Source organism: Megalobrama amblycephala, linkage group LG13 (genome assembly GCF_018812025.1).
Source record: "Megalobrama amblycephala isolate DHTTF-2021 linkage group LG13, ASM1881202v1, whole genome shotgun sequence".
NCBI lineage: Eukaryota > Metazoa > Chordata > Actinopteri > Cypriniformes > Xenocyprididae > Megalobrama > Megalobrama amblycephala.
Window position 1 is genome coordinate 32,488,379 of NC_063056.1, and position 26,510 is coordinate 32,514,888.

General features: G+C 37.0%; 1 protein-coding gene across 4 annotated transcripts in view; it reads right to left on the reverse strand.

Moving 5' to 3' along the window:
• adam22 (ADAM metallopeptidase domain 22) overlaps positions 1 to 26,510 on the reverse strand; it is a 74,569-nt gene that overhangs the window by 43,548 nt on the left and 4,511 nt on the right. For all 4 annotated transcript variants that reach the window (XM_048152395.1, XM_048152398.1, XM_048152396.1 and 1 more), the window contains exons 4-5: positions 9,150 to 9,216; positions 4,695 to 4,777 (exon numbers count right to left, since the gene is read on the reverse strand). In XM_048152395.1, the coding sequence (XP_048008352.1) occupies positions 4,695 to 4,777; positions 9,150 to 9,216 (150 nt within the window). The remainder of the gene's footprint in view (positions 1 to 4,694; positions 4,778 to 9,149; positions 9,217 to 26,510) is intronic.

The window sequence follows — 26,510 nt, forward strand, 5'->3', positions numbered from 1 at the left end:
TTTGAACTTTCTATTTATCAAAGAATGGTAAGCATAAGATATTTCTTTTAAAAAAATATTTGTAAAAAATCTTACTGACCCCAAACTTTTGAGCGATAGTGTACTTTGCTTATAAATAAGTCATTTATTTCTCTTTTAAAGGTGCTATAAAGGCAGGAACACACCAAGCTGATGCGACAAACTAGTGGCGACGAAAGCAGACTGGGGGGTTGGCTCACGTCGGCAGCGTCTGGGTCCAAAGTTGCCCTGACACACCAAACCGACGCTCGACACCCGACGGCCAAGTAGCACGTCCATTCTGCGCCTGCGTAAGATGAAATGCCTTTCCGTACCAGTAGCAGTAGCTGAATAGCCAATCAGAATGATCAGATGGCCCGACGGACCGACGAGCTCCGATGTTGTTTCAACATGTTGAATCGGACGAAAAAAGCCAACGAGGACCAACTTCAGCCGACGGTGCAGAACACACTGAGAACACTTAGTAGGCCGACGAAGAAAAACTGCTCGACGGCCGACCATCGACTTGGTGTGTTCCTGCCTTAAGTGATTTCTGAGAAACTCTGTTGATATTTGGAATCGACACCCAAACAAACACACCCCTCCCTTCATTGCTCCACCGCCAAAATAATAAACAAGCTATGCAACACAGCCACGACTAAACAGCTGGCGCATCAGACAGCTCGGGCAAGTATGGATGAATCAGCTGTGATTCAACAACAACAGCACAAAACAGCATATCTTAGTTCTGTGAAACATAGCTAAACCACATTACTCATGTATAGAGCAGAAATTAAGCAACCTCGCTGTCTGTTTTCAGGACTTCTTGCTCTCTATTGTCCCTCCAGTGCTGGAATGCTTTTCCAATAACGGGGGTCCTAGCTCTTGCCTGATAATAACCCTTCTTCTTTCAATTATATTCCTCTGACCTTTTTCCTCTTTTGTAACATCGCGAGCCATCTCGCTTTCTACAGTCTTTCTACAAATGTCCTGCTTGCTAACTCTCTCTCCTCCCCCATCATGAGTTTATACGCCTCCTTATGCTGATTGGCCACAAGAGAGTTGTGGTGCTTGGTCTGATCTGTCCAATTCACTGTGTTATTTCTACTATTTTCACAGCCAGGACAAACTCAAACACAGTTTTTTTTTTCAGCATGCACACACAGAACAGAAATTTAGCAAATATGAACAAAATTGTTTGTTTGGGTGTTGATTTCAGTTTTCAACACCGTTTCTCAGTCTGCAGTAAGTGTTACTTACTGATTTGCAGGCACGTGCACAGATAGACCCCAAGTGAGGCTCAAGCTAATTTTTTTAATTTCATATTTTAGTTTAAATTTGGCTCATGGCATCAATTCTGAAATTAAGTGTGTGCCCAAAATCTGCATTAAGACCTAATTCTGTGGGACTGCACGAGCCCCTGCCCCACTCTTCTACATCCCTTGCCATAGCTACCATGCAAATCGAGAGGAGCAGCACTGGTGAAAGCCAGGTAATGATAGTGTTTACCCTAAGCTTTGCATTGTTTGTCACTATTATCAAATTAAACTAAACTGCTCTTAACCACTAATAGCCCTACATTCATTTTAGCAACAAAAAAAGCAAGTCTGGCGTTGGCGTAAAATAGCATTGTGCAGGGTCGAAAATGCCACCCAAATGAATAAAAATGCCTGCAAAATTCAAGATGTGAATTTCCCTGTATGATATTTGTTTATATTATACAGTACAGTCCAAAAGTTTGGAACCACTAAGATTTTTAATGTTTTTAAAAGAAGTTTCGTCTGCTCACCAAGGTTACATTTATTTAATTAAAAATACAGTAAAAAACAGTAATATTGTGAAATATTATTACAATTTAAAATAACTGTGTACTATTTAAATATATTTGACAAAGTAATTTATTCCTGTGATGCAAAGCTGAATTTTCAGCATCGTTACTCCAGTCTTCAGTGTCACATGATCCTTCAGAAATCATTCTAATATGCTGATTTGCTGCTCAATAAACATTTATGATTATTTTCAATGTTGAAAACAGTTGTGTACTTTTTTTTCAGGATTCCTTGATGAATAGAAAGTTCAAAAGAACAGCATTTATCTGAAATACAAAGCTTCTGTAGCATTATACACTACCGTTCAAAAGTTTGGGGTCAGTAAGAATTTTTATTTTTAGAAAATTAAAGAAATGAAAGAAATTAATACTTTTATTCAGCAAGGATGCATTAAATCAATCAAAAGTGGCAGTAAAGACATTTATAATGTTACAAAAGATTAGATTTCAGATAAACACTGTTCTTTTGAACTTTCTATTCATCAAATAATCCTGAAAAAAAATACTGTACACAAATATTTTGTACAATTGTACACATAAATGTTTCTTGAGCAGCAGATCAGCATATTAGAATGATTTCTGAAGGATCATGTGACACTGAAGACTGTCAGTGTCAGCTTTGCCATTACAGGAATAAATTACTTTGTGAAATATATTCAAATAGAAAACAGTTATTTTAAATTGTAATAATATTTCACAATATTACTGTTTTTACTGTATTTTTAATTAAATAAATGTAGCCTTGGTGAGCAGACGAAACTTCTTTTAAAAACATTAAAAATCTTAGTGGTTCCAAACTTTTGGACTGTACTGTATATAGTTAAGCAATATCAAATGAGCAAAAAGCACTGTTTTCCTGAATATCAGCACGATTGCCAAAGTAATTTTAAGATTGCAAATGTAATTTTAATATTTTAATTTTAATACAACAGTTAAATAAACAATAAGTTGATATTAATTTCAAAATTTTATACACAGTAATGTCATTTTTGACTGTTTTTGCTCTGTTTCACGAAAGAAAATAGTTCTGAACAAAGCAAAACAGTTGCATCTCCCTGCAACACAGAGTGGTGTTTCGTTCACGAATGAATCAGCCAGTTTGAACAAAACAGTGAATGAATGATTCTTTCACTCACATAAGGGCTTTTCACACTGCGCTTAACCCCGGGTTATCGTCATTCTAATCACCGCTTTTAACCCCGGGTAACACTAGTAATTTAAATGCGGGGTTAGCACAGCTTTTTACCCGGGGTTATAAAACCCACACCTGTACAGTGTGAAATGATGCGGTGTTAGAATGTTACATCTTGACGCTTAGCAACAGACATCCAATCACATACTCATATTTGCCGGCTTTGGACAGTCACAGAAGCACTGTGCATTGTATAAACAGTAAATTCAGTGTTTGAGAGGAAAAATGTCAATTGCTGACTGAAAACACAATAATTTGAGTGAAGAAGAGACCCTTTCATTCTTACCTTTATAGTCTGAAATGTCCATTCAGTATAAACTCGATAGTACAGTCGGCAATACGAGGATGCTCAATGTTAGCGCTATGTAAACAGGTCACGTGCTGCGTTTATCCAATCAATGACACTGACACCACAAATATGCATATAAGAACGTTAACCCAGGGTTTAGGAATGTACAATCAATGTGAAGCGTAAGCTTATGAACACCCAGGATTAATTGATAACCCCAGGTAATTATGAGCAGTGTGAAATGTGAAGCAAGATAACCCAGGATTCTGTTTACCTGGAGTTTAGAATGACCCAGGGTTAACTATTTCAACTGTGAAAAGCCCTATATTAAGACTTGCCACCACCTACTGGCAGTTTCAGTTTCATATATATATATTTTTTTTAAATAAAGAAGTTTGTAGTAAATATTTTAAAGGCATTCTACAGTAACTAACTTCATTTTTATGTATTTTTATATTAATTAAGTAATTATGAGAGGGGTGCCCTTTTTTCTTACCTGAGCACCTTCCCCCCAAATGTCTGTGCATGGCCATGCTGATTTGTAATTCCTTTGGTACTAAAACAATCAGATATCATGCACATTTGAAAGGGAAGCTATTTAGGCAGTAAATGTTCGAGTGTGATGAGTGTGAATGTAAAGAGCGCTGATGCTCTATTTCTGAGCTACATCTGACCTGACTCTGTGCATTCACATACAGAGAGAGAGAGAGAGAGACAGAGAGAGAGATGGATCTGACCTGACTTCTTCTCACACTAAAAATACAGACGGAAGGAACTGAGCTATCCCAGAGGGCCACACAGAGAGGCGGTGTGTGTGTGTGTGTGTGTGTCTCTGTGTGTGTGTGTGTGCATGTGTGTGTGTGTGCGTGTGTGTATGCGTGTAATGCTCTATAGAGTCTAACTCAACTCTCCTCAGGCACACGGGCAGCTCAGGAACACAGCTAGGTTTACTTCAGCTATGCAGAGAACACAGCAGGTTGCCAGTAATACAAACATAAATCTTACAAACACAACAAATATTACATTTTCACCATGCAATAGTAGAGCACAAGGCCAGACGAAATGCAACAAGCATTAAAGCATCAATACAGGAGATAATGACAAAAAAACACACAGAGAGTCACAAAGAGTGCTGAGAGCATTAGTGTGTGATATGAGAGGAGGATAATAGCATGCTGTAATGTACAGCTCTAATTGTTAAATGGGATAATCGCAGCTTTGGCCTGCTAACGTGTTTATTTATGAATGTGTCTTAGAAAGAGACAGACTGTGGGTAACTGTAAGTAAACAGTGTGCAGTCAAAACTAAAGCCTTTCACGCTGCTTTTGTAAACCTGTGTGCGTTTGCGTGTTCATTCAGACATGAAGCACAATGACAGAGGGACTTACTGTAATCCATGGCAAGTTGAAAGTGCCGCATATGACTTCAGAATGTCACGTACTTTCCCATGGTAGTAACAGTGTTCTCCACCCTGCAGAGAGAAACAAACAATAATCAAAAACAGCACATACTGTTAATATGAGCTTTGAATGTGGCTCATCCAGTCAGAATTTAGTGAGTCAGAAAAATCATCCCTTTTATAATACTAGATTTATCGTTTTGTTTTTAACTGAAGTGCTGCATAATGTGATGCAGCTGTCGAACAATCATATATTGAAAATGAGATGAGGTATATACATTTGCAATACTGGTAGAGATTTGTTTTTTCCTTACGCCAGTAGGTGGTGACAAGTGACTGTTTTTATGAGGAAATCACTTAAAGGTGCAATTTCTGAGAAACGCTGTTGAAAGTGGATCAGACCGAGCACCAAAACACCTGTAGCCAATCAGCAAGGGCTAAGGGGCGTGTCCACTCAATAAGGGGGAGGTGCCTGTGTTGCATAGCATGTCTGTGAATTTGTGGGCGGAGCTATTAAGATAGGGCTGTAATCCTTTTGGGTAGAGGTGTGTTTGTTTTGGCGATTTCAAATATCAACAGCGTTTCTCAGAAATCATTAACTGTAGCATTAAACTGATTTGTTGTTGATTAATTTAAGAAGGAAATGGCACTTGTATTTGTTGCTTGGAGACGCGCAATAATTCTTTTGTCGTTTTGTTTGGCATTTTTACATTGGCAGATCATGAACAGACAAAAGTAACTGGCAAAATTGTGTCTAAAATGTAGGTTACTAAATATTATGTATATTGAACTATCACCAATGTATAAGAAATATCACCAATAAGGGTAAGAGCATGGATTAAGAAAGTAAAATGGTTCATTTTGATTTCATGTTGACATTAAATGTTTGAATTTAAACATGTCAAAACTTTTGTTTGTACTGAAGCGATCAGAAATTCGTAAAAGTATTCCGGAGTGGGTGTGTTATTTATGAAATGTTTTTAGTGTAAGTGCTCGACTGCCATTAGGGCTGCAGGTTTTCTCTTCCTGCTTTTTCTCAGAGGACTAAAGCTGCAGCATTTACCAGCAGATCAATTTCATTCCATCCCTTTCTCTTTCTTTCTCTCTGCACTGGACAAAAAGCTTCATACTTTGAGGTTTATCCATTCCTCTGCTGCTCTCTTTCCTCCAGCTTGTTCTGGAGCATTTCTGCCTCTTTTTTCCACATGTAGCACTTTCTGTCCTCAAGAGCTCTCAGCAAATCAAGAGGGCCGTCTCTACCACACACACACAGAAACACAGAGTGAGACATTCCTGAAGGGTGCAGTTGTTGTAGAGACAGCCCCTTTCAGGCTAATGACCCAGAATGCATCAGTGCCTATAAGCACAGAGAGAATATGAAAATGCTGCCTTCTCATATAGGATACAGAGGTAGGAAGGTATCAAGGGATCGGGATCTTCTTTAACATGAGAAGATGCCTGAAATTGATTTTTATAAAATACTCTGCTGTTCAAGTTTGAGGTCAGTAAGATCTTTTTTTAGAAAGAAATTAATACTTTTATTCAGGAAGGACATGTTAAATCGATCCAAAGTCACAGTAAAGACTTACTAAATACTTCAAATAAATGCTGTTCTTTTTAACTTTATATTCATCAAAGAATCCTGAAAAAAAATTTATTACAGTTTCCACAAAAGTATTAAGCTGCAAACTGTTCTGTATGTTAGAATGATTTCTGAAGGATCATGTGACACTGAAAACTGAAGTAATGATGCTGAAAATTTAGCTTTGACATCACAGGAATAAATTACATTTTAAATTGTATTATAATAGAAATCTTTCACAATATTACTGTTTTACTGTATTTTTTATCAAATAAATGCAACCATGTGAGCAAAAGAGACTTCTTTCAAAAACATTAAAAGTCTTAGCAACCCCAAACATTTGAATGGTAGAGTGTTTATTATTTGTATTTTTATGCACACTAGTATATATAAAAAATCTATTTTCAGTCCAAAGCAGTTTTCTCAAGAATGTTGTTTTTCATCTCAGCTTCCACAAAACATGCCATAAATTAACTTTGCACATTTTATAGATTATCTACTTCCTAATATGAGGAATACTGACTTTCTAATTCACACACATATATATATATATATACAGTGCTTCCCACAGGTTTGAAATATACTTGCGGTGGTAGCCGGGTGAAAAATCCTCCTATTACACAAAAATGATCTACTACATGTGACAAACAAATAATGTGTGATTTTTAACAGTATTTTTATTAATTGAAATTAATTTTAATTACATACTAATATTGCATAATATTGCAATGCATTATTATGCATGGTAAATTATGCAAAATTACAGCATTTAAATGGTTATCCTTTTTCTACGTTCTCCTTGCTGTCATATAGTGTCTCTCTCAGTGAATGGGACACAGATTTTAATAGTAAAATGTATATAATGAATAATATATGTCAAATAATGTTCTTAGTCTTTTTTTCCTGTGGGGGAGACTACAATAATTTACTATGAATTAAATGGAAATCAAATGAAATATAATTTATTATGCAACTAAAATACCAATAATGCCCAAAAGAAAAAGAAAAAACTTAGCGTGTGACTTTTAATTATAAACAAGCCCGCAATACACCGAGACTCTTATTTTGAAATGTTTGTACTATTGTAGGCTGATCCTTCAGATTATAAAACAACCGTATAAAACATTTTATATAAAGGCTATGAAGTAGACATTGTAATAATTCATCAACTTGAGTTCATTAGTAATCGCTTGGCATAAATCTGCGCTTTTCATTGATTGAGAATCACTTTGAAGCAGTCTGAAGCGCTGTTGCGAGAGCTTGCAGAACGCACAACAGCGCTCTCTTGTGACTTTGCAAAATGCAGCGCCCGTGGGAATGTAAGCGGGAGTAAACAGTTCTGACGCACACATAACGAGCAGGTATGAAACGATTAGTTAATCGATCGCGGATGGTTTCGTTATATTGGGCAGATATAAAAGTATAAGAGGATCAAAATAATAAAAGCAAAAAATGTGTCTCCAAATATACTTGGGTGGCTGTTATTATACCAGGGCGGCCTGCCCAAGTAAAGTCTATGTGTGGGAAGCACTGATATATATATTTTATATATATATATATATATATATATACTATTTGTACTGTATACTGTATATAACAATTTTTTTCATACTGACCCCAAACTTTGAACAATAGTGTATGAAGTTACAAAAGCTTTCTATTTTAAAATATATTCAAGTAGAAAAGTTATTTTAAATTGTAAAAATATTTAACAATATTCCTGTTTTTGCTGTGTTTCTGAAGAGACTTCTTTTAAAAACATTTAAAAAATCTTACCGATCTAAAACTTTTGAATGACAAATATACAGTATATGATAGCATTTTGTATTATTCATATAATACTAAATCTGTAGTTAAACTAATAGGCTGTTCACTATTGCAGTGGGGAGATGAAGCTAAATATATCTGTGCTTCTGCTCTAGAATTCGTTCAGTGGCTCTCTTTCTCTCTCTCTCTTCATCCTCTGCCTCTTCATCCATCCCTCTGTTATTCCCTCCTTCCTCACAGAACCGCTCTATTTTTTCATTCATCCTTAGAAACAACACAGGCTCTAAAGAGCCCCCTGTACCCTTACATGCACACTGTTTCCTCGGGCTCTACAGCTGGGTAGTGAACTATGTGGATTTGAATCTCTTCACTGAAGGCCTCAGATCAGTAACTAATAAAATACATAAAAGATGTTAAAGGGACTATATTGAATTTCAATCATAGAATATGGCCCTTCTTAGAGTTTCTAAAAAATAACTGAGAAGCCCAACACATCCACTATGCGTAATCTATATAAAACACACACCTTGACACGATGGTGTCTAACATGCAGCACACTATGCATAATCTATATAAAACACACACCTTGACACGATGGTGTCTAACATGCAGCACACAAACAGGACACAGTATCCCTGTCCCTGTGTGAGTGTATGACAGGAACAATCTGCCACTGGGCTAAAACAAGCAAACACCTTCTGCTCTGGGTGTGATGTGTCCCATCTGAACATGAAAGAGTCTCAGTACGCTGACAGAATGAAGCTGAGAGTCCCAGTGTGGCACAAAGATTGATCAGATTAGACTATATTCACTGTCCCAAAAGTGAAACACACAGACATAAAGGGGAAAAATAGGGTCAAGGCATTTTCATTAATTGTTCAGTAAAATGTTTCTTATAAGTTGAATAAAAAGGGGACTACTATTCTATGCGGAAGAACCTCTTGCTTTAAGTTATGAACCTAATATCTGTGGGAATTTTTAAGCTCCAGAATTCACCAATCAGGCCTTTGAGTTTGAATGCCTTCTTTTTTCTCATATAAACCCTTTCAAATACATGCTTGTCTTAATTTAAAACAAAATAGAGTTTATACTCACTTTGTTGACAACTGAATTCCCCTCCTCTGATATGTGCCTCTCAATGTAATTTGATGATAGAAGATCACTGCAAAAAAAAAAGAGCAGAAGTACACAGTTGGCAAAACGTTAAATGTTCTCTGCATTATTAGTGGATTCACTGAATTCTCTTCTAAGAATTTGTTAAATATTATTCTTAAATCTTCACAGAAATCATAAAATTGATTGCATTTCCCATAAAATACCAGTGCTTGTAAAAAAGAAAAAAAAAAGTTTCACATAAGTTTAGATTTTAGGCTTTGGTTCAGAAACTATCTGCAATGTATAGGAATGTATGTGGTTAAATAGATGCAAGAAAGGAAACACTAATCAGATTTCAGTATGCAAATACTATAATGATGCCATTGCGGTTATATTATAAATGGAACATTATATGAATATAAGAGATACCTTACATTTCTTAAAGAAGTAGAAAATTTACCAAAGCCAAAAATATATAGCACACCTACGATAAAAAGATTAAAAGGATAGATAGATAGATAGATAGATAGATAGATAGATACTAGCATACCTAAGAATTATTTAAATGAACACATAAGCTATTCAAACTTTAAAAAAAATAATTACATACATTTGTGGAGAAGAAAAATAGACTGTCTGAGGAATATGAGCACAGTAAATATGATTCATCATCATCCTCCCAAACACATCACTCCTGTTGATCCTGGCATCACACATTTAATGATCAGATCAAATCAACACTCACGTCACTCATGTACACTGCTTATCTAACAGAGGACAGAAATGGAACAGAATCTGGAATGGAATCTGCGTTCCAACACAGAGAGTCATGAACACAGTTAACCTGCGGAGAGATCCACGGCTGATTTCATACATCACAGTAAGTTGTGTTCAAGGACACTTCAGTGTGTGTGGTTTCCCAAGAAGGAGCTCATAAACCGGGCTGAGAGATTCACTGCGAGTGCACACTTTAGTTTTTTGCTAGCCAAATGATACATTTGCAATGATCAAAAACCGGCAATGTAGCAAAAAACAGATCGAGCCCAGGAGGAGAGAGGGGTGAAAGTGTCTCCCAGCAGGAGCTCAGTTACCGTGAGCTCATCACCAGGACAATCACAGTATGACATCAAACCAGCCTTTAAAGACAGAAACACACATCTTCAACAGCTGTTCACTAAACCAGGTGATTAGCAGGATATTTATGGAGCTGCAGCACTCTAACTTGCGAAACAGAAAGGAAATGTTTGTGTTTACAGTCTCATTCTGTGGTAAATGCAGAGAGGGGCAAGACAGAAATCAAAACATTGATTCAAGGACTACTAGAGGACAGGACAAAACCGGGGGCTAGAGAAAGAAAGACTGAGCACTGAGAGAGGATCAGAATAGGAGAGGATAAAGAGAGGGTGATAAAGTGGGATGTCAGAGAAAAGAAACATTGTGATTGATGATAAGAGCTGCCGTTGCACACACACCATTATATACACATGCGCCATCTAAGCCTCCAATTGCTACATTCTCCCACCCAACCACTCCCCTTCCCCACACTTATTTGACAATAGTGGGTGAAAATTTGCTGACAATACATTTTTCTTACTGGCCATGAAACTGCATTTTGTATTTAAATTAAATTAAATTATTTTTCCTTGCATATTTGAGACAAACAGAACTAGACTTTATGTCACTTGCAACATGTACAAGATGAGTCAGTCTCTGTCTCTTTGCTAAACTGCATCTGTCACTGTGATTTTGTTCTTTATATATTAATTTTTTTGACTTAATGCAATTATTACCAATTTGTCATCACATTACAGGGTTAGTTCACCCAAAAATGAAAATGATGTCATTAATGACTCACCCTCACGTCATTCCAAACCCATAAGACCTCCGTTCATCTTCGGAACACAGTTTAAGATATTTTAGATTTAGTCCAAGAGCTTTCTGTCCCTCCATTGAAAATGTATGCCTACTGTCCATGTCCAGAAAGGTAATAAAAACAAAATAAAAACCTAATCGCGTCACAGTCCGGAGCAGAAGGGGGCGGTAATGCACCAATAAGCTGGATGCCAACCGCCGTAGAAGAAGAAGAAGCAGCATCACTGTGGATATACACAGACCCGGAAGAGAATACAATGCTGAATAAAGTCGTAGTTTTTGTTATTTTTGGACCAAAATGTATTTTAGATGCTTCAAAAACTTCTAACTAACCCACTGATGTCACATGGACTACTTTGATGATGTTTTTATTACCTTTCTGGACATGGACAGTGCACCGTACAAACATTTTCAATGGAGGGACAGAAAGCTCTCTGACTAAATCTAAAATATCTTAAACTGTGTTCCGAAGATGAACGGAGGTCTTATGGGTTTGAAACGACATGAGAGTGAGTCATTAATGACATAATTTTCATTTTTGGGTAAATTAACCCTTTAAGTTCAGGATAATAAATATTACTAAAGAAAATGTATCATACAAATTTATTTAGAATCCTAAAATGTCTGATAACATTACGACCACCTTCTTAATATTGTGTTGACTCATCAGGCATGGACTCCACTAGACCCCTGAAGGTGTGCTGTGGTATCTGGCACCAAGATCTTAGCAGCAGATCCTTTAAGTCCTGTAAGCTGCGAGGTGGAGCCTCCATGGATCGGACTTGTTTGTTCAGCACATCCCACAGATGCTCGATTGGATTGAGATCTGGGGAATTTGGAGGCCAAGTCAACACCTCAAACTCGTTGTTGTGCTCCTCAAACCATTCCTGAACCATTTTTGCTTTGTGGCAGGGCACATTATCCTGCTGAAAGAGGCCACAGCCACCAGGGAATACCGTTTCCATGAAAGGGTGTACATGGTCTGCAACAATGCTTAGGTAGGTGGTACGTGTCAAAGTACATCCACATGGATGGCAGGACCCAAGGTTTCCCAACAGAACATTGCCCAAAGCATCACACTGCCTCTGCCGGCTTGCCTTCTTCCCATAGTGCATCCTGGTGCCATGTGTTCCCCAGGTAGGCAACGCACACGTACCCAGCCATCCATGTGATGTAAAAGAAAATGTGATTCATCTCAACAGGCCACCTTCTTCAATTGCTCCGTGGTCCAGTTCTGATGCTCACATGCCCAGTGTTGGCGCTTTCGGTGGTGGACAGGGCTCAGCATGGGCACCCTGACTGGTCTGCGGCTTTGCAGCCCCATAAGCAACAAACTGCGATGGACTGTGTATTCTGACACCTTTCTATCAGAACCAGCATTAACTTCTTGAGCAATTTGAGCTACAGTAGCTCATCTGTTGGATCGGACTACACGGGCCAGCCTTCACTCCCCATGTGCATCAATGAGCCTCGGCCGCCCGTGACCCTGTCACCGATTCACCACTGTTCTTTCCTTCGACCGCTTTTGATAGATACTGACCACTGCAGACTGGGAACACCCCACAAGAGCTGCAGTTTTGGAGATGCTCTGATCCAGATGTCTAGCCATCACAATTTGTCCCTTGTCAAACTCGCTCAAATCCTTACGCTTGCCCATTTTTCCTGCTTCTAACACATCAACTTTGAGGACAAAATGCTCACTTGCTGCCTAATATATCCCACCCACTAACAGGTGCTGTGATGAAGAGATAATCATATTTAATATTTTTCCTTATAATATGAAAAAGACAAGAACGACCAAAGAAAATAATAACATCTCAGTATCCAGTAAAATCAAAAAACTGTCATGTGTCTGACCTAAACCAGATGCAGATGCAGTGGTGGAAAGCTGCAGTATATAGTTCTTTGTGAAATGTGAAGGTAAAGGCTGATAACAGATTTCAACATTAATTGCTTTGGGATTTGAATAATTTATAAGGAAAGCCCCACAATTCCCCATCCCATACCAATCCATCCCTCTTCACACACACACTGCCCTACAAACATTTTAATATGGCACTGTCACATGACTAGAAAATGGCTCTCATTTCTCATGTAAAGCTTAATGGACTGATCCATTGTACGAGACAGACACAGAGAGAGCGAGACATGCTAATTAAAGAGGGAAACCAGAGGAATAAAAAAATGAAAGGGTTTACAGAAGAAAGAACAAATTGTGTGTCAGGTGAAAAGGTTCTCTTGCAGACATTAGCTCTGTTCCAAAACCAAATGGTCTGTTACCTGAACTGCATTTTAAGTCATCGTGCCATAATTATCGTGCCATCTATTATACCTTTAGCCAAATTTTAAGGTAGCATTTCATATGTCCTTTGCAAAGAAAGCTATGCCAGGATGCAGGAGTCCCATATAACTAAATTTGATATTTCAGTGAAAGGCATTATTTTCAGCTTCTTCCTCAGCAAGGAAACATAAAATTGATCAGAAGTGACAGTAAAGATATTTATAATATTACAAAAAAATGTATTTCTTTTTCTTTATTCTTTTTTTTTTTTTAAATAAATGCAGTACTTTTGAAGTTTCTATTCATCATAGAATCCAGGAAAATCAAGGTTTCCATAATGTTAAGCAGCTCAACTGTTTTCAACATTGATAATAATAAGAAATGTTTCTTGAGCAGCAAATCATCATATTAGAATGATTTCTGAAAATGTAACATAGAAATTAGTTCTTTTTAGTTGTAATAATATTTCACTTATTTTACTGTATAAAATAAATGCAGCCTTGGCAAGTATAAGATACTTCTTTCCAAAACTTTAAAGTCGACATGAAACGGAAGTTGTGATTTTTTTTTTTACCTATTGTGACATATATATCTTAGTGAAACGGCTTATCGAACAAGAAAAAATTGTAGGGCGGGATTGATTTTGTCCATTCCGAGATGCAGAAGAGAAGAAATAAGAGAATATTGCTGCAAGAGGGAGGCGAAGTTATTTTGATTAAAGATTAACAATTAAAAAAAAAAAATGCTATGGCTACCCCTGACTAAACATTTTTCTAGTCGACTAGTAAGTTGTTCATTTAAGCCATTAGTCAACTAATTGCACATTCATATTAATTTAATTACTTAAATATATACTGGGGGGCAGAATACATACCTCACACTTACACATAAAGTTTGCCGCAAAGCACTGGCAAAAGTAATGATTATGAATGTGTTGAAAAAATAGCAAGGAGCCATTTTAAACTTTTTTTTAATAAACTAGTGTTTTCTCGGTTAGTGTCAGCTGCAAAGATGAAGTTGACGATGCTGACTCGCCATCTCTGCAATTAATGCACCTATAGAGAAAAATGCACTTTTCATGTGGATTACAATCAGAGAGTATTTGTTTTCATTTGAATTAGTTAGTTTAAAAGTAGATATTTCAAGCTTTCTATAAATATATTTATCATGTCTGTGAGGCAAGTAGCCTATATGCTGAATTTCGGTTCATTTATGTAACGCGCTGCTGTTCAGGGAGACTGAGACGGCAGAAAGCACATCCTGTTTGTTTTCTTTATTTTACAAAAACGCAATGTTTTGTTGTTATTGTGAGTGTAATTTGAAACATCAAATTCTCCAAAGCTGTTTGCCAAGCTTTCGATTAAATTTCATATTTGAAATCACCAATGAACAACTGTCTCATAAATGTTGTTTCTAAATGTTCAAATCATGACAAAAAACTGTATTTTTCAGGCTGGATCAAGCTAATGCGCATGCGCAGTCCTAAATGCGTGTCTCTTGTGCCTCATTTCGGAGGCGCGCATCTGACTGTTTTTATAGAAACCGGAGCTTCTAACGGCCGCTGCAGTGACGCGATGACTTTACCAAACGGCGATTGGCTCTTATTTAGAAGGCGGGACTTATTCTGCCATATTGCACGTTGCACTTTCTCCCATTCAAAACAATACGAGTGATGCGTCTGGTGCGTTGGTGTACACAAATAAAAGTAGAGTAGACCCTTTAGAGTTTGGAATGATGTATTACTCTTATCTATGTGACAAAAAAATACAAGCGATCACACCTGCACCTCCATGTCATGCAGTAAGCGCGCTAATACGTCAGCTTCCATACTGCGCACAAACACTTGAATGCCCCTAATAATAGCGCACATTTATTTAGGTTAATGTTAGAGCAAGCGGCCATGTAAAGTTGCTACTTACATGTTTCAAATGATAAGCCATATTTAAGGGCGATGGATGATAGGCTAACATTTGGATTTCCTGCCTGACAACTAACATTTAGTCGACTATTAGGGGACAGCCCTAAATAATGCTGACCCCAAATGTGTGAACAGTAGGTTTTATATAAATATTTGCACACAATAACATATATGCAAATTTATAAGGCAAGTTCATGTTTTTTTCTTCTGTCATGCATATGCACATTTGCAGCATCTTTAGAGATTATGGAGTGTGTAAGTCTGGTTCTAGACCCTGGAGACCAGCAGAAGAACATCTCCCCTGAGGTCAGGACGCCGTCTAGCACAGCAGACCCCAATCTCTGATCTAATTAGCACTCAAACGCATACCGGTTCACTTTTTTTATGGCACACTTAAAACAAGTGTAAATAAATGTTTTGTAGTAGACAGTGTGCTGTTTCCACCATTTAGATTCTATTGAAATTTGAAGACTTGATCTGATTCCTGCTGTGATTTATGTGTGTTTAAGATTATCAAAGTCCCATGGAGAAAACACAATGCCCATTAGAGACTAATGCCTGTTCATGTTCACAGACAAAAACAACTACATCAGACTGAAGTGAATGCTATATAACGCATCTAGAGTTTAATGAGCTATTAAGACATAAACATCATGTTCAAGTATTGTGTGAGAGCATTTGCGAACGTGTGTGTGTGTGTGTTTGGAAAAGCTGAAGTCAGTAGGCCTATTGTAAAGTGTGTGCTGAGCTCTTCAGCTCTTTTGTGCTTTTGCTATCCTTCAGCTCTGGTCGTGTTCCCAAGGAGACAAAACTGCAGCCTCAGCAAACAAGAGACCTGCAAGCATCCAGCCTCATCCACACACATTTACAGTACTAACATAATCACTACAATAAAATCAAATGTGCTCACAATAGGAAGAATCAGCAAAATGTAACCATAAAACATGTATGAACTCATGGTCACAGAGAAGGTCTTTGCAATGTGAGATAGATTTGGTGTATTTCAAAGAGACACCCTTCCCCCCATAACAAGACATATTCTGAGGGGAGCAGGTGCAGTCGTTCTCATTGTTAATGTGTGTGTTTCACCAGCCCCTCCTACTGAGCTTGTTAATATCAAATATGCTCATTATTTATTATTTTCCTTCACAATCAAATAAAAAACAGATTTCTAGCAGATTCCAGCATAAACAGAACTGTTTGAAAAAGTATTTTTTTCTTCAGGATTCTTTGAAAGTTCAAAAGAACATTTATATGAAATAGAAATCTTTTAGTTATTTGTAACAACGTAAATGTCTTTGCTGTCACTTGTAATTTAAATGAATGCATCCTTGCTAGATAAAAGTATTAATTATTTAAAAAATGTTACAATGACCCCAAACATTTGACATTTAGGCATGTAGACACGGTCAAGACAATCTGCTGAAGTTCAAACTGAGCATCAGAATGGCGAAGAATTAAGTGACTTTGAATGTGGCATGGTTGTTGGTGCCAGACAGGCTGGTCTGAGTATTTTAGAAAGTGCTGATCTACTGGGATTTTCACACACAACCATCTCTAGGGTTTACAGAGAATGGTCCAAAAAAGACAAAATATACAGTGAGCGGCAGATCTGTGGGCGAAAATGTCTTGTTGATGCCAGAGAACAGCCAGACTGGTTCGAGCTGATAGAAAGGCAACAGTAACTCAAATAACCACTCGTTATGTCTGCAGAAGAGCATCTCTGAACGCACAACACATCGAACCTTGGAGGAGATGGGCTACAGCAGCAGAAGACCACACCAGGGCCACTCCTGTCAGTTTAGAATGGGCTCATCAAAATTGGAGGATAGAATATTGGAAAAACGTTGCCTGGTCTAATTAGTCTCGGGTTCTGCTGCAACCTTCAGATGGTAGAATCAGAATTTGGAGTAGCATGGATCCATCCTGGTGCTAGTGGTGTAATTTCGTGGGGGATATTTTATTGGCACACTTTGGGCCTCTTAGTACTAATTGAGCATCATTTAAACACCACAGCCTACCTGAGTATTTTTGCTGACCATGTCCATCCCTTTATGACCACAGTGTACCCATCTTCTGATGCCTACTTCCAGCAGGATAACACGCCATCTCACAATGCTAAAATCATTTCAAATTAGCTTCTTGAACATCACAATGAGTTCACTACACTGAAATGGCCTCCACAGTCACCAGATCATAATCCAATAGAGCTCCTTTGGGATGTGGTGGAATGGAAGATTCGCATCATGGATGTGCAGCCGAAAAATCTGATATTTCCTGGTTGTTTATGACTATGGATACTATGGATACACAAAATCGAGCAGTGGTGGTTTGGTATGGTAAATTAGACACAACTTCTCAGACAGGGTTTAACACGTTGACAGTTCAACAGATGATGTTAGCACACTAAAGCACAGCAAGCAGCAAGCACATTAAAAACCCTTCAAAATTCATCTCCTTTACTTTTATTATGAAAAATACTAAAGCTAAAAAATAGATAAACTGACTAATTAGTTTAAAAAGCATGTTTTCATTACATAAACATAATTTAAACATCACCACAAATCCTTTTTCAGAGATGCCTTGAAGTAAAAGCAGAATCTTTGCAGACTTTTAATGAAAAGTACTTCTCAACCCTGCAGTTGTGGGTTTCTCAAAAACAAAATGAAAGAGCACCAAAAAGATCACTAAAAAACAAACATGCCACAACATGTTACAGCAGAACAAACCAGTTTAGCCTCATTAAACGATCAAATGATGCATCTCCACCATTCAGAGAAAAGGAGAAAGAGAGATACACTATATTTTAAAGGTGCCCTCGAATGAAAAATTGAATTTATCTTGGCATAGTCAAATAACAAGAGTCTACAGTGAGTCTCAAACTCCATTGTTTTCTCCTTCTTATATAAATCTCATTTGTTTAAAAGACCTCCGAAGAACAGGCGAATCTCAACATAACACCGACTGTTACGTAACAGTCGGGGTGTACGCCCCCAATATTTGCATATGCCAGCCCATGTTCCCAACATTATGAAAGGCATTAGACAAGGGCAGCCTGTATTAACGTCTGGATCTGCACAGGTGAATCAACAGACTAGGTAAGCAAGCAAGGACAACAGCGAAAAATGGAAGATTGAGCAATAATAACTGACATGATCCATGATATCATTCAATTTTATTGATATTTGTAAATTGTCTTTCTAAATGTTTCGTTAGCATGTTGCTAATGTACTGTTAAATGTGGTTAAAGTTACCATCGTTTCTTACTGTAATCACGGAGACAAGAGCCGTCGCTATTTTCATTTTTAAACACTTGCAGTCTGTATAATGCATAAACACAACTTCATTCTTTATAAATCTCTCCAACAGTGTAGCATTAGCCGTTAGCCACGGAGCACAGCCTCAAATTCATTCAGAATCAATGTAAACAATATAACAGTATATAATACTCACATGATCCGATCCATGCATGCCGCATGCATGACGAACACTTTGTAAAGATCTATTTGAGGGTTATATTAGCTGTGTAAACTTTGTTTATGCACTGTTCAAGGCAAGCGCAAGCTCTGTGGGTGTGGATCATGAGAATTAAAGGGCCAGTAGCCCTGAATCGTCTCATTTATAATGATGCCCCAAAATAGGCAGTTAAAAAAAAGAATTAAAAAAAATCTATGGGGTATTTTGAGCTGAAACTTCACAGACACATTCAGGGGACACCTTAGACTTATATTACATCTTTTTAAAAAAAGTTCTAGGGCACCTTTAATAGTACTAATCATCTGTGTAAACAGAGTTTGTCTATGATGGACAGGTAAAGTAGAACATCTCAAACCTGCTTCTGAAAATGTCTTGCATCACTATATGTGTGAAATATATAAGCAAGAGCCCTACTGAGACTCTGACGCCAGCTGTTTTTCTCTCAGATCTCTCTCCTCCATCACACACCCACACAGACTCAAGGGTGCATGAAAAATGCTGGTTGGCCAGACTTTCACTCTCTCTCCATCCAACAACTTATTCACTTTCTCGCTCTCTCTCTGCCTCTTTCTCATGTTCTGTCTATCTTTCCTCTACTACGCAGTTTCATGAAAAGATGGTAAAATTGAGCTATAAAAATGATACTATATAAAATCAATTTAAATGGCACACACCATAGATCAGGACACTACAGCGAGTGAACCCCAGATGAGGATAATTCAAAGACATTACTTCACTGTGACAGAAGATATTATAAAAAGTGGCTTTATAAGTCAATATATTGTTTGTTTTGTGTACATCTGATTTCTGTTGTAACTCTAATTCAGCTTTCAGTGCTTGCCTGTGCATTTATTACATTGTAACACATTAACGTTACAGTTTCTTTTTAGGGTCCAAGTGCTCCTAAACAAAAATAGAGCCCTGTCATCAAAGCCTATTTATGTTATATAAAGCAAATTATTTTGACTACAAACTAACCCAACCCTATAGTTGGAAAACAAGAACCGGTTCTATTTTAGAGAATGTGTAAAAGACTGAGCACCCCAAAATAAAACAAAGAGACATTTCACACATGCACACACACGTCACAAAACCCTCAGGTGCAACTGTCATCTGAAATTAAACCAATGAGTGTGTCTGGAGGTGTGTATTTGGACTCTTTTTATCCATGCTGGACACAGTTGACATGAAGATAAATGTAAATGGCAATGCATGAAGTGTGTTCAACCGAGGTGTGTGTGTGTATCTCTAAAAGAAACCATATAATAAAGAAACCAATTTATAATTGCAAGCAAATGGAAATATATTCACACAAAACAACAGTGACATTATATAAATTGCACAACAAAAGCCATCCACGTATAGCTCACTCAACAGGACTGATACAGGATAGTTTTGACACACACCAGTGTCTCAGCAGACGTGTCCCGTCACAGGTTTGATCTGATGAGACGTCACGCGTGTGCTGACAGGGTCAAACAGAAGCTCATAGTAGCAGATGTCAGATGACACTGGGACTTTTACCCCACCCAAATGTCAGTAAGATTTTTTTTAATGTTTTGCTCACCACAACTGCATTTATTTGAACAAAAATCTGTTAAAAAGGTAATATTGTGGAATATTATTACAATTTAAAATATCTGTTTTCTATGTGAATATATTTTAAAATATAATTTATTTCTGTGATGCAAAGCTGAATTTTCAGCATCATTACACCAGTCTTCAGTTTCACATGATCCTTCAGAAATTATTCTAATATGATGATTTGGTGCTCAAGAAATATTTCTTATTATCTTATTAATGTTGAAAACAGTTGTGCAGCTTAATATTTTTATAGAAAGTTCAAATAAAGTTCAAAAGAACATCATTTATATGGAACAGATATATTTTGTAACATTGTCTTTACTGTCACTTTAGAATAATTTAATCCATTTAAATTTGTTTTAAAATATCAAATAAACAAAAATGTAAAAATGTAAAAATCTTTCATGACAAAAAAATAAAAGGGTGAAAGGTGAAATAAATCTTTGCTTTGGTAAGTTACCTGGTTGCCTTAAATTTTAGTTCATTGAAATTAAAAATACAATTAAGGCAATTGGTTTAATCAACACAAACTAAAAATGTTTTGATAACAAATCTAGGGCTGCACAATGATTAATCGAAAATAATTGGTTGCAAAATAAAAGTCTGTGTTTATGTAATATATGTGTGTGTTCTGTGTATAATAATTATGTATATATAAATACATGCACATACATGTATAAATTTAAGAAATATATGCAAGTATAAATAAATATATATATTTATATATATTTCATATTACATATAAATATAAATATTTTATATATAAATTCATTTTTTTCTTAAATATATACATGTATGTGCATGTATTTATATATACATAATTATTATACACAGAACACACACATATTGCGTAAACACAGACTTTTATTTTGCGAACGATTAATCGCGATTAATCGTTGTGCAGCCCTAAACAAATCATGAAAATCATTTTTTACAGCATGGAAAATTATACAAACATGGGATTTACCATGCATTTATCAGATATCTGATATAAAAGCAATGATTTGTCTGCAGTGATTCGATTCAAAGGTGAGCTTGTTTTTGGTTGTTATCTGTTCAGAGTTGCAGCTGTCTGTTCCCACCCCCCCCCAGCATCAGCAATATCTGACAGATTTTAATGCTTCCTTTCTGCCACATGGTCCGTCGTCACGACGACACAGCGTGATTGAAAAGCAGAAAACCCATTTGCTCCAACCGCTTTAATCAAACACACTCATTCATTATTCAGAGCGTGTGAGAGGGTGCAGGGGGGCAAGCCAGTGTGTGTGGGGGGAACTACTAGAGTTTGAGCAAGAGCACAATAAAATAATACAAGCAAAACAAGACTTTTTGTTATGAAACATGATACAAATATGTCAATCAGATGTGTTGAGATTGCTAACTAAAGTTGATGAACAATGATCACATAGCAAAGAAAAACTTTTAGGAAAGTAGGTCTCAGCTGGAGGCCGGAGAAAAGCCAAATGCGCACAAACACACACACAAACAAGTTAAGAAAATCCCAAACCTTTAGAAATTCACAGAGAGAGGTGAGAGAATGAGAATGAAAGAATGAATTGGTTTCCTAGGTGGAAACTGGGAAAGTAATCTGGACGCAGGTCAGTCAGGACGGATCCAACTGCCAGCTCCCCATGGGCGTAGAAGAACAAACTGAACAACACAACACACTTGTGTTTCTCTCTGCTCTATACACACATAGCACTATTTCAGAAGGACAGAGGCAATCAAATCCATCCAGTCAGAAACCATTAAAGCAGAACATATACTGAACAAGACCAGCCACATGCTGACACAGAGAGAGAGAACACTGACTGATATAATAACCTGTATCAATGGCTCTAATCCAAAACCTAGTGAGCAGCCTACGCAGACATGATTTTAAGGTATCAGAGGTGCGCTCCTGGCGCGACGGCTGTTAAGAAAGGTAGGCAGCATGAGTATACTGCCTTCTAAGAAAGGGCTGTACCTAGTCTCTTAATGAGTTATGGGTGTGTTTTGGGTGTAACGTGCAATAAACCAATCTCATCTCCCATTCCCTTTAAAAGCCAGCTGAGCTTGCACCATGGCGGATTCACCATTTACATGGCGGAATTTGCAAGCGGAAAGACTGAACGCTTCTCCAGAGAGGAATCTTTTTATTTGTAATATTTAAAAATGTTTGTGTGCTGCTGCGAGTCCCTGTGTGTGTAACAAGCAGAGTGTACGTACGTTGTGCACCCGCTTATAGGCGCATATTACTAACGCACCCTTTAAATAACAAAAAAAAAATACTGCGCCATTGACTTTAGAGCAGGTTTTTGTTGGTCAATGGCGCAGTCATTTTCAGTTGCCTCAAAATAGCAACACGCCAACAATGCGCCTGAACACCCCTCGTTTTCAGACCAGCACGCCCATGGGCGAACAGATGGGCGCGAGTGCATTTGCTATTTAAACAACGTGGTGCTGGACGTGAAAATGATAACTGCGTTCAGGCTGAAACTAACAAAAAACACTTGCGTTGTGCGTTGTGATAGTTGTGCGTTGTGATAGGACCCAAAGAGTTGCTGCCTATGAAGAGAGCTCCAAATGAGTCCAAATGTTTGGTTTTGGAACACACCCCAACATCTATTTATGCATTTGCAAATTCATCAGTGTTAGATTTGGGTGATTGAGGAGGTACAAACATGTGTAGAATAATCTGGCAGGTCTTCACTTAAGCTGCACATAATATTAATGGGAAAAGAAAGGCCTAAATGTCTTTTAATATTAACAGCAGTTTTGCATATCACACTCAAATACAGTGACTCTTTCCAGTGTTATTTTAGTATCATTGAACTATTATAGTTTTTATTATTATGAATTTGATTTAATTTTTTTACATATTTTCTGTTTTCATTTTGGTTAAGGTTTTAGTCATTTTGTTATGTTTTTGTAATTTTTATAGTTTTATTCTTATTTTTTATGGAATATTACATTTATTATAAATGATTTATTGGTGCTAATCGGCTTATAATATTTAATCAAAATAACTTCCCCTCCCTCTTGCAGCATCACCTCTTCTCTGATTATGTATTTACTGGCATAAGGGCGGGGTAACCTTTCACTCACATGAGATTGACCAACAGCAAACCACAACCATGCAACCATCCAATCAATTCCCGAGAGACAAAATCAAGTCCCGTCCTACATTTTTTCTTGTTTGAGAAGCAGTTTTACTCAGAAATCCATCACAACAGGGAAGATAAGACTTGCAGCTTCCATCTCATGCCTACTTTAAACATGTCTATATAGTTTTTTTTAAGTTTCAGTTTATTTTAGTTATTTTAGTACTTCAACACTAAACGAAAATGAGAAATGCTGCTTTGGCAACTAGCTAAAATAAAATATGTTTTTTTTTTAATATATATATTTCATTTTCAGTTAATGTTTATTTTATTACAAGTAATGAAAATGCTTTTTTATTGTTTTAGTTTTAGTTAACGATAATAACCCTGGGCAGAACTACATTAGAATGCCAACAGCACAATACAAACACACTGACAAAAAACACAGAGGGAGTCAACATCTTAATGCCAGATTTTCTCTTCACCAAGATGTTTTAGGAGAAACACACAGACACTGAGGGAGAACACTGAAATATTCATAATGCATTATTATAATGAGATCAGATCTGCTGACTCTGACTCTGTCTGGCACCAGTTTAAAGTACAGAGGCAGTTGTGGTTGTAACAGTAAGAGTTAATGGACTGAATGTATATGATGAATATGAAAGAAATTAGGTTATGACTGTGAGTTTTGGTGCAGACTCATAGAAGTTACTTAGACAATGAGTTACAAGACAATAAGAAACTTACAAATAAAGCAATTGAAGGTCAGTTTTGTAAAAAATCAGCCTTAATAAATCACCTTCTAAAGATAAAATACTGATTACAGCACCAGGGTGAATCTCACAAAACCTGTCAAGAACATGCCAGGTTATATTTCAGCCCAAAATTGGCAAAAAGAAATAAGAAATTGTTTCAGGACTATAAATATTTTTGCAGTGTGACATTTTCATAACTAATTCAAAGTTAATTATTTATGATTTATAATGAATACCCACCTAATTCTCATTACCATAAAAATTGGTTAGTATAATGCAAAAAAATTATTGATTATTCAAATTATAGTATTTATTTATCATGGCAATATTTGCTGTACTGCCTTTAATTTATGCTGATTTAAATACAAAAATCATTGTTATTACAGTAAAGTGAATCTAATGTGAATCACAAATGAGAATAAAGGAAATTGCAAAAAAAACTCATTATGGTAATGAGGATTTGGGCGAAATAGCTCAATTGCACACTATAAATAATGTAAAAATCCAACAACAAAAAAAAAGGCTTTATTTTATTTATATAAAATATTTTTTCTGGTTTATTTTCAGGGTGAAATGTGACCTGGGCATATTTTCATGAGACAGCATAATATAGTTTAATGCATTAGGGCATGCAACGTCAACTGGCGGCCCGCGGGCCAAATCCGGCCCGCCAGAGATTTCCATCCGGCCCCCAGAATAATACTGAATTCAGGAATAGCCTTGTAAGAGGAAAAAAGTTTAGGGCTGGTCCGAATACCATTTTTTGAGCTTCGAAGCTTCGGTAATAATGAACGTATTTTTCTCTCTAATAAAGGCAGGAATCTATGTCTGTATGTCCGTTTGCATTTTTATTATTTCGAGAACCGTTCATCCAATCGACTTCACAAGGCAGTGCAGTGTCGCATTTGGTGCAATATAGATGGACACGCGAGACGCGACACATTCAGAATTAATAAACTTTTAGTAAACTACAGTCAGAACAGCGCGAGCGGGAAGCGGCGCACCTCATGCGGGCAGGGCTTATGCTCCAAGAACGGACACTGCACTAGTGATATAAAACGCACACACACAGGTCTGTTAAATTAAGCAATACTTTTAAGGTAGTCTAATATTTTTCTGACTAACAAATTGGCACAGTAAGGGTAGATTTAAATAAAGAAAAACGAAATTTAAATAAAGAAAAATGAAATTTAAATAAAGAAAAACGAAATTAAGTTAAATTAAAAACGAGATTAATTTAGATTGATAATAACGGGTAAAAATGCTAATACATTTTGTTTCTATTATTGTATTTTCCACAGTGTCAAAGCAACAAAACACAAGCTCAGACATGCACTTCGGTCCATACAAACTCCGCTGTTCTGAACACTCCCGTTGCTGGAACACGCGTCGGTTCTATTTCTAGCATGCACGCGTTTTCCGCGTGGCTCGAGCGCGCCTGAGACGCGTGTCTCAGTGTGCAAACTCCATCCTGTTAAATATGGGAGCCGAAATAAAAACGGACACGCCACGCAGCTGAGACGCTCACGCAGCCAGTGTGTCGCCGGCCTTATTCAAGGGGGAATGAGAATCGTTTCGCGGGGGATCCCAGGTGTGCAAAAAATAAAAATAAAAAAATATTCGAATGTCAAATTTTCAAATCGAATACCAACCCACCGAACGAATATTTGAATATTCGGGTCCGTTCCATATTTATTTATTTTTAAATCTAACGAAAAAAAAAACCCTTCTGAAAAGTAGCTTGTGCCATAGCCTGCCTTCAGTCAAGAATGACGATAAACGCGTTGCTCTCATTGAACATCTTTTATTGTTTCACGTGCTCATTTTTTCACAAATGTCAAAATTTTCCTTGCCTGGGATTAGCGCACAACTGCGTGACAGTGATGGACAGCTTGACAGCCTCACAAATATGAAGCCTAAAATATCGCTATCGCCCCCTGGTGGCTTGCTGCAGTACAGGTAATATGTAAAAAATAAAATACATTTGGAATTAGAATTAGTATATCAAATAATAACATATTAGGAAACAATTCGAATTTTATTTTATATTACGAGTATCTGGCCCTTACAGTGTCTGCAGAGAAAAATTCTGGCCCTTGGACAAATATAGTTGATGACCCCTGCATTAGGGCATTATGACATCAAATCCAAAACAATCACAAAATGCAAAAAAACATCCTCTACAGGACCAGTCAAATGAGAACAAGGACCTGTGCAAATAGTGATGCTTATCAGTATTAAGACAACATGTATTATTGGGAATCCTGACAGAGTGAGAAAGAGACAGCGGCAGATGCCATGATCGATAGAGTGGTCAGGTCTTTCCCATTCCTTCAGCATAAATCAACAGCCATTATGATCATGCAGTCCATCAGTAGCAACATAAAA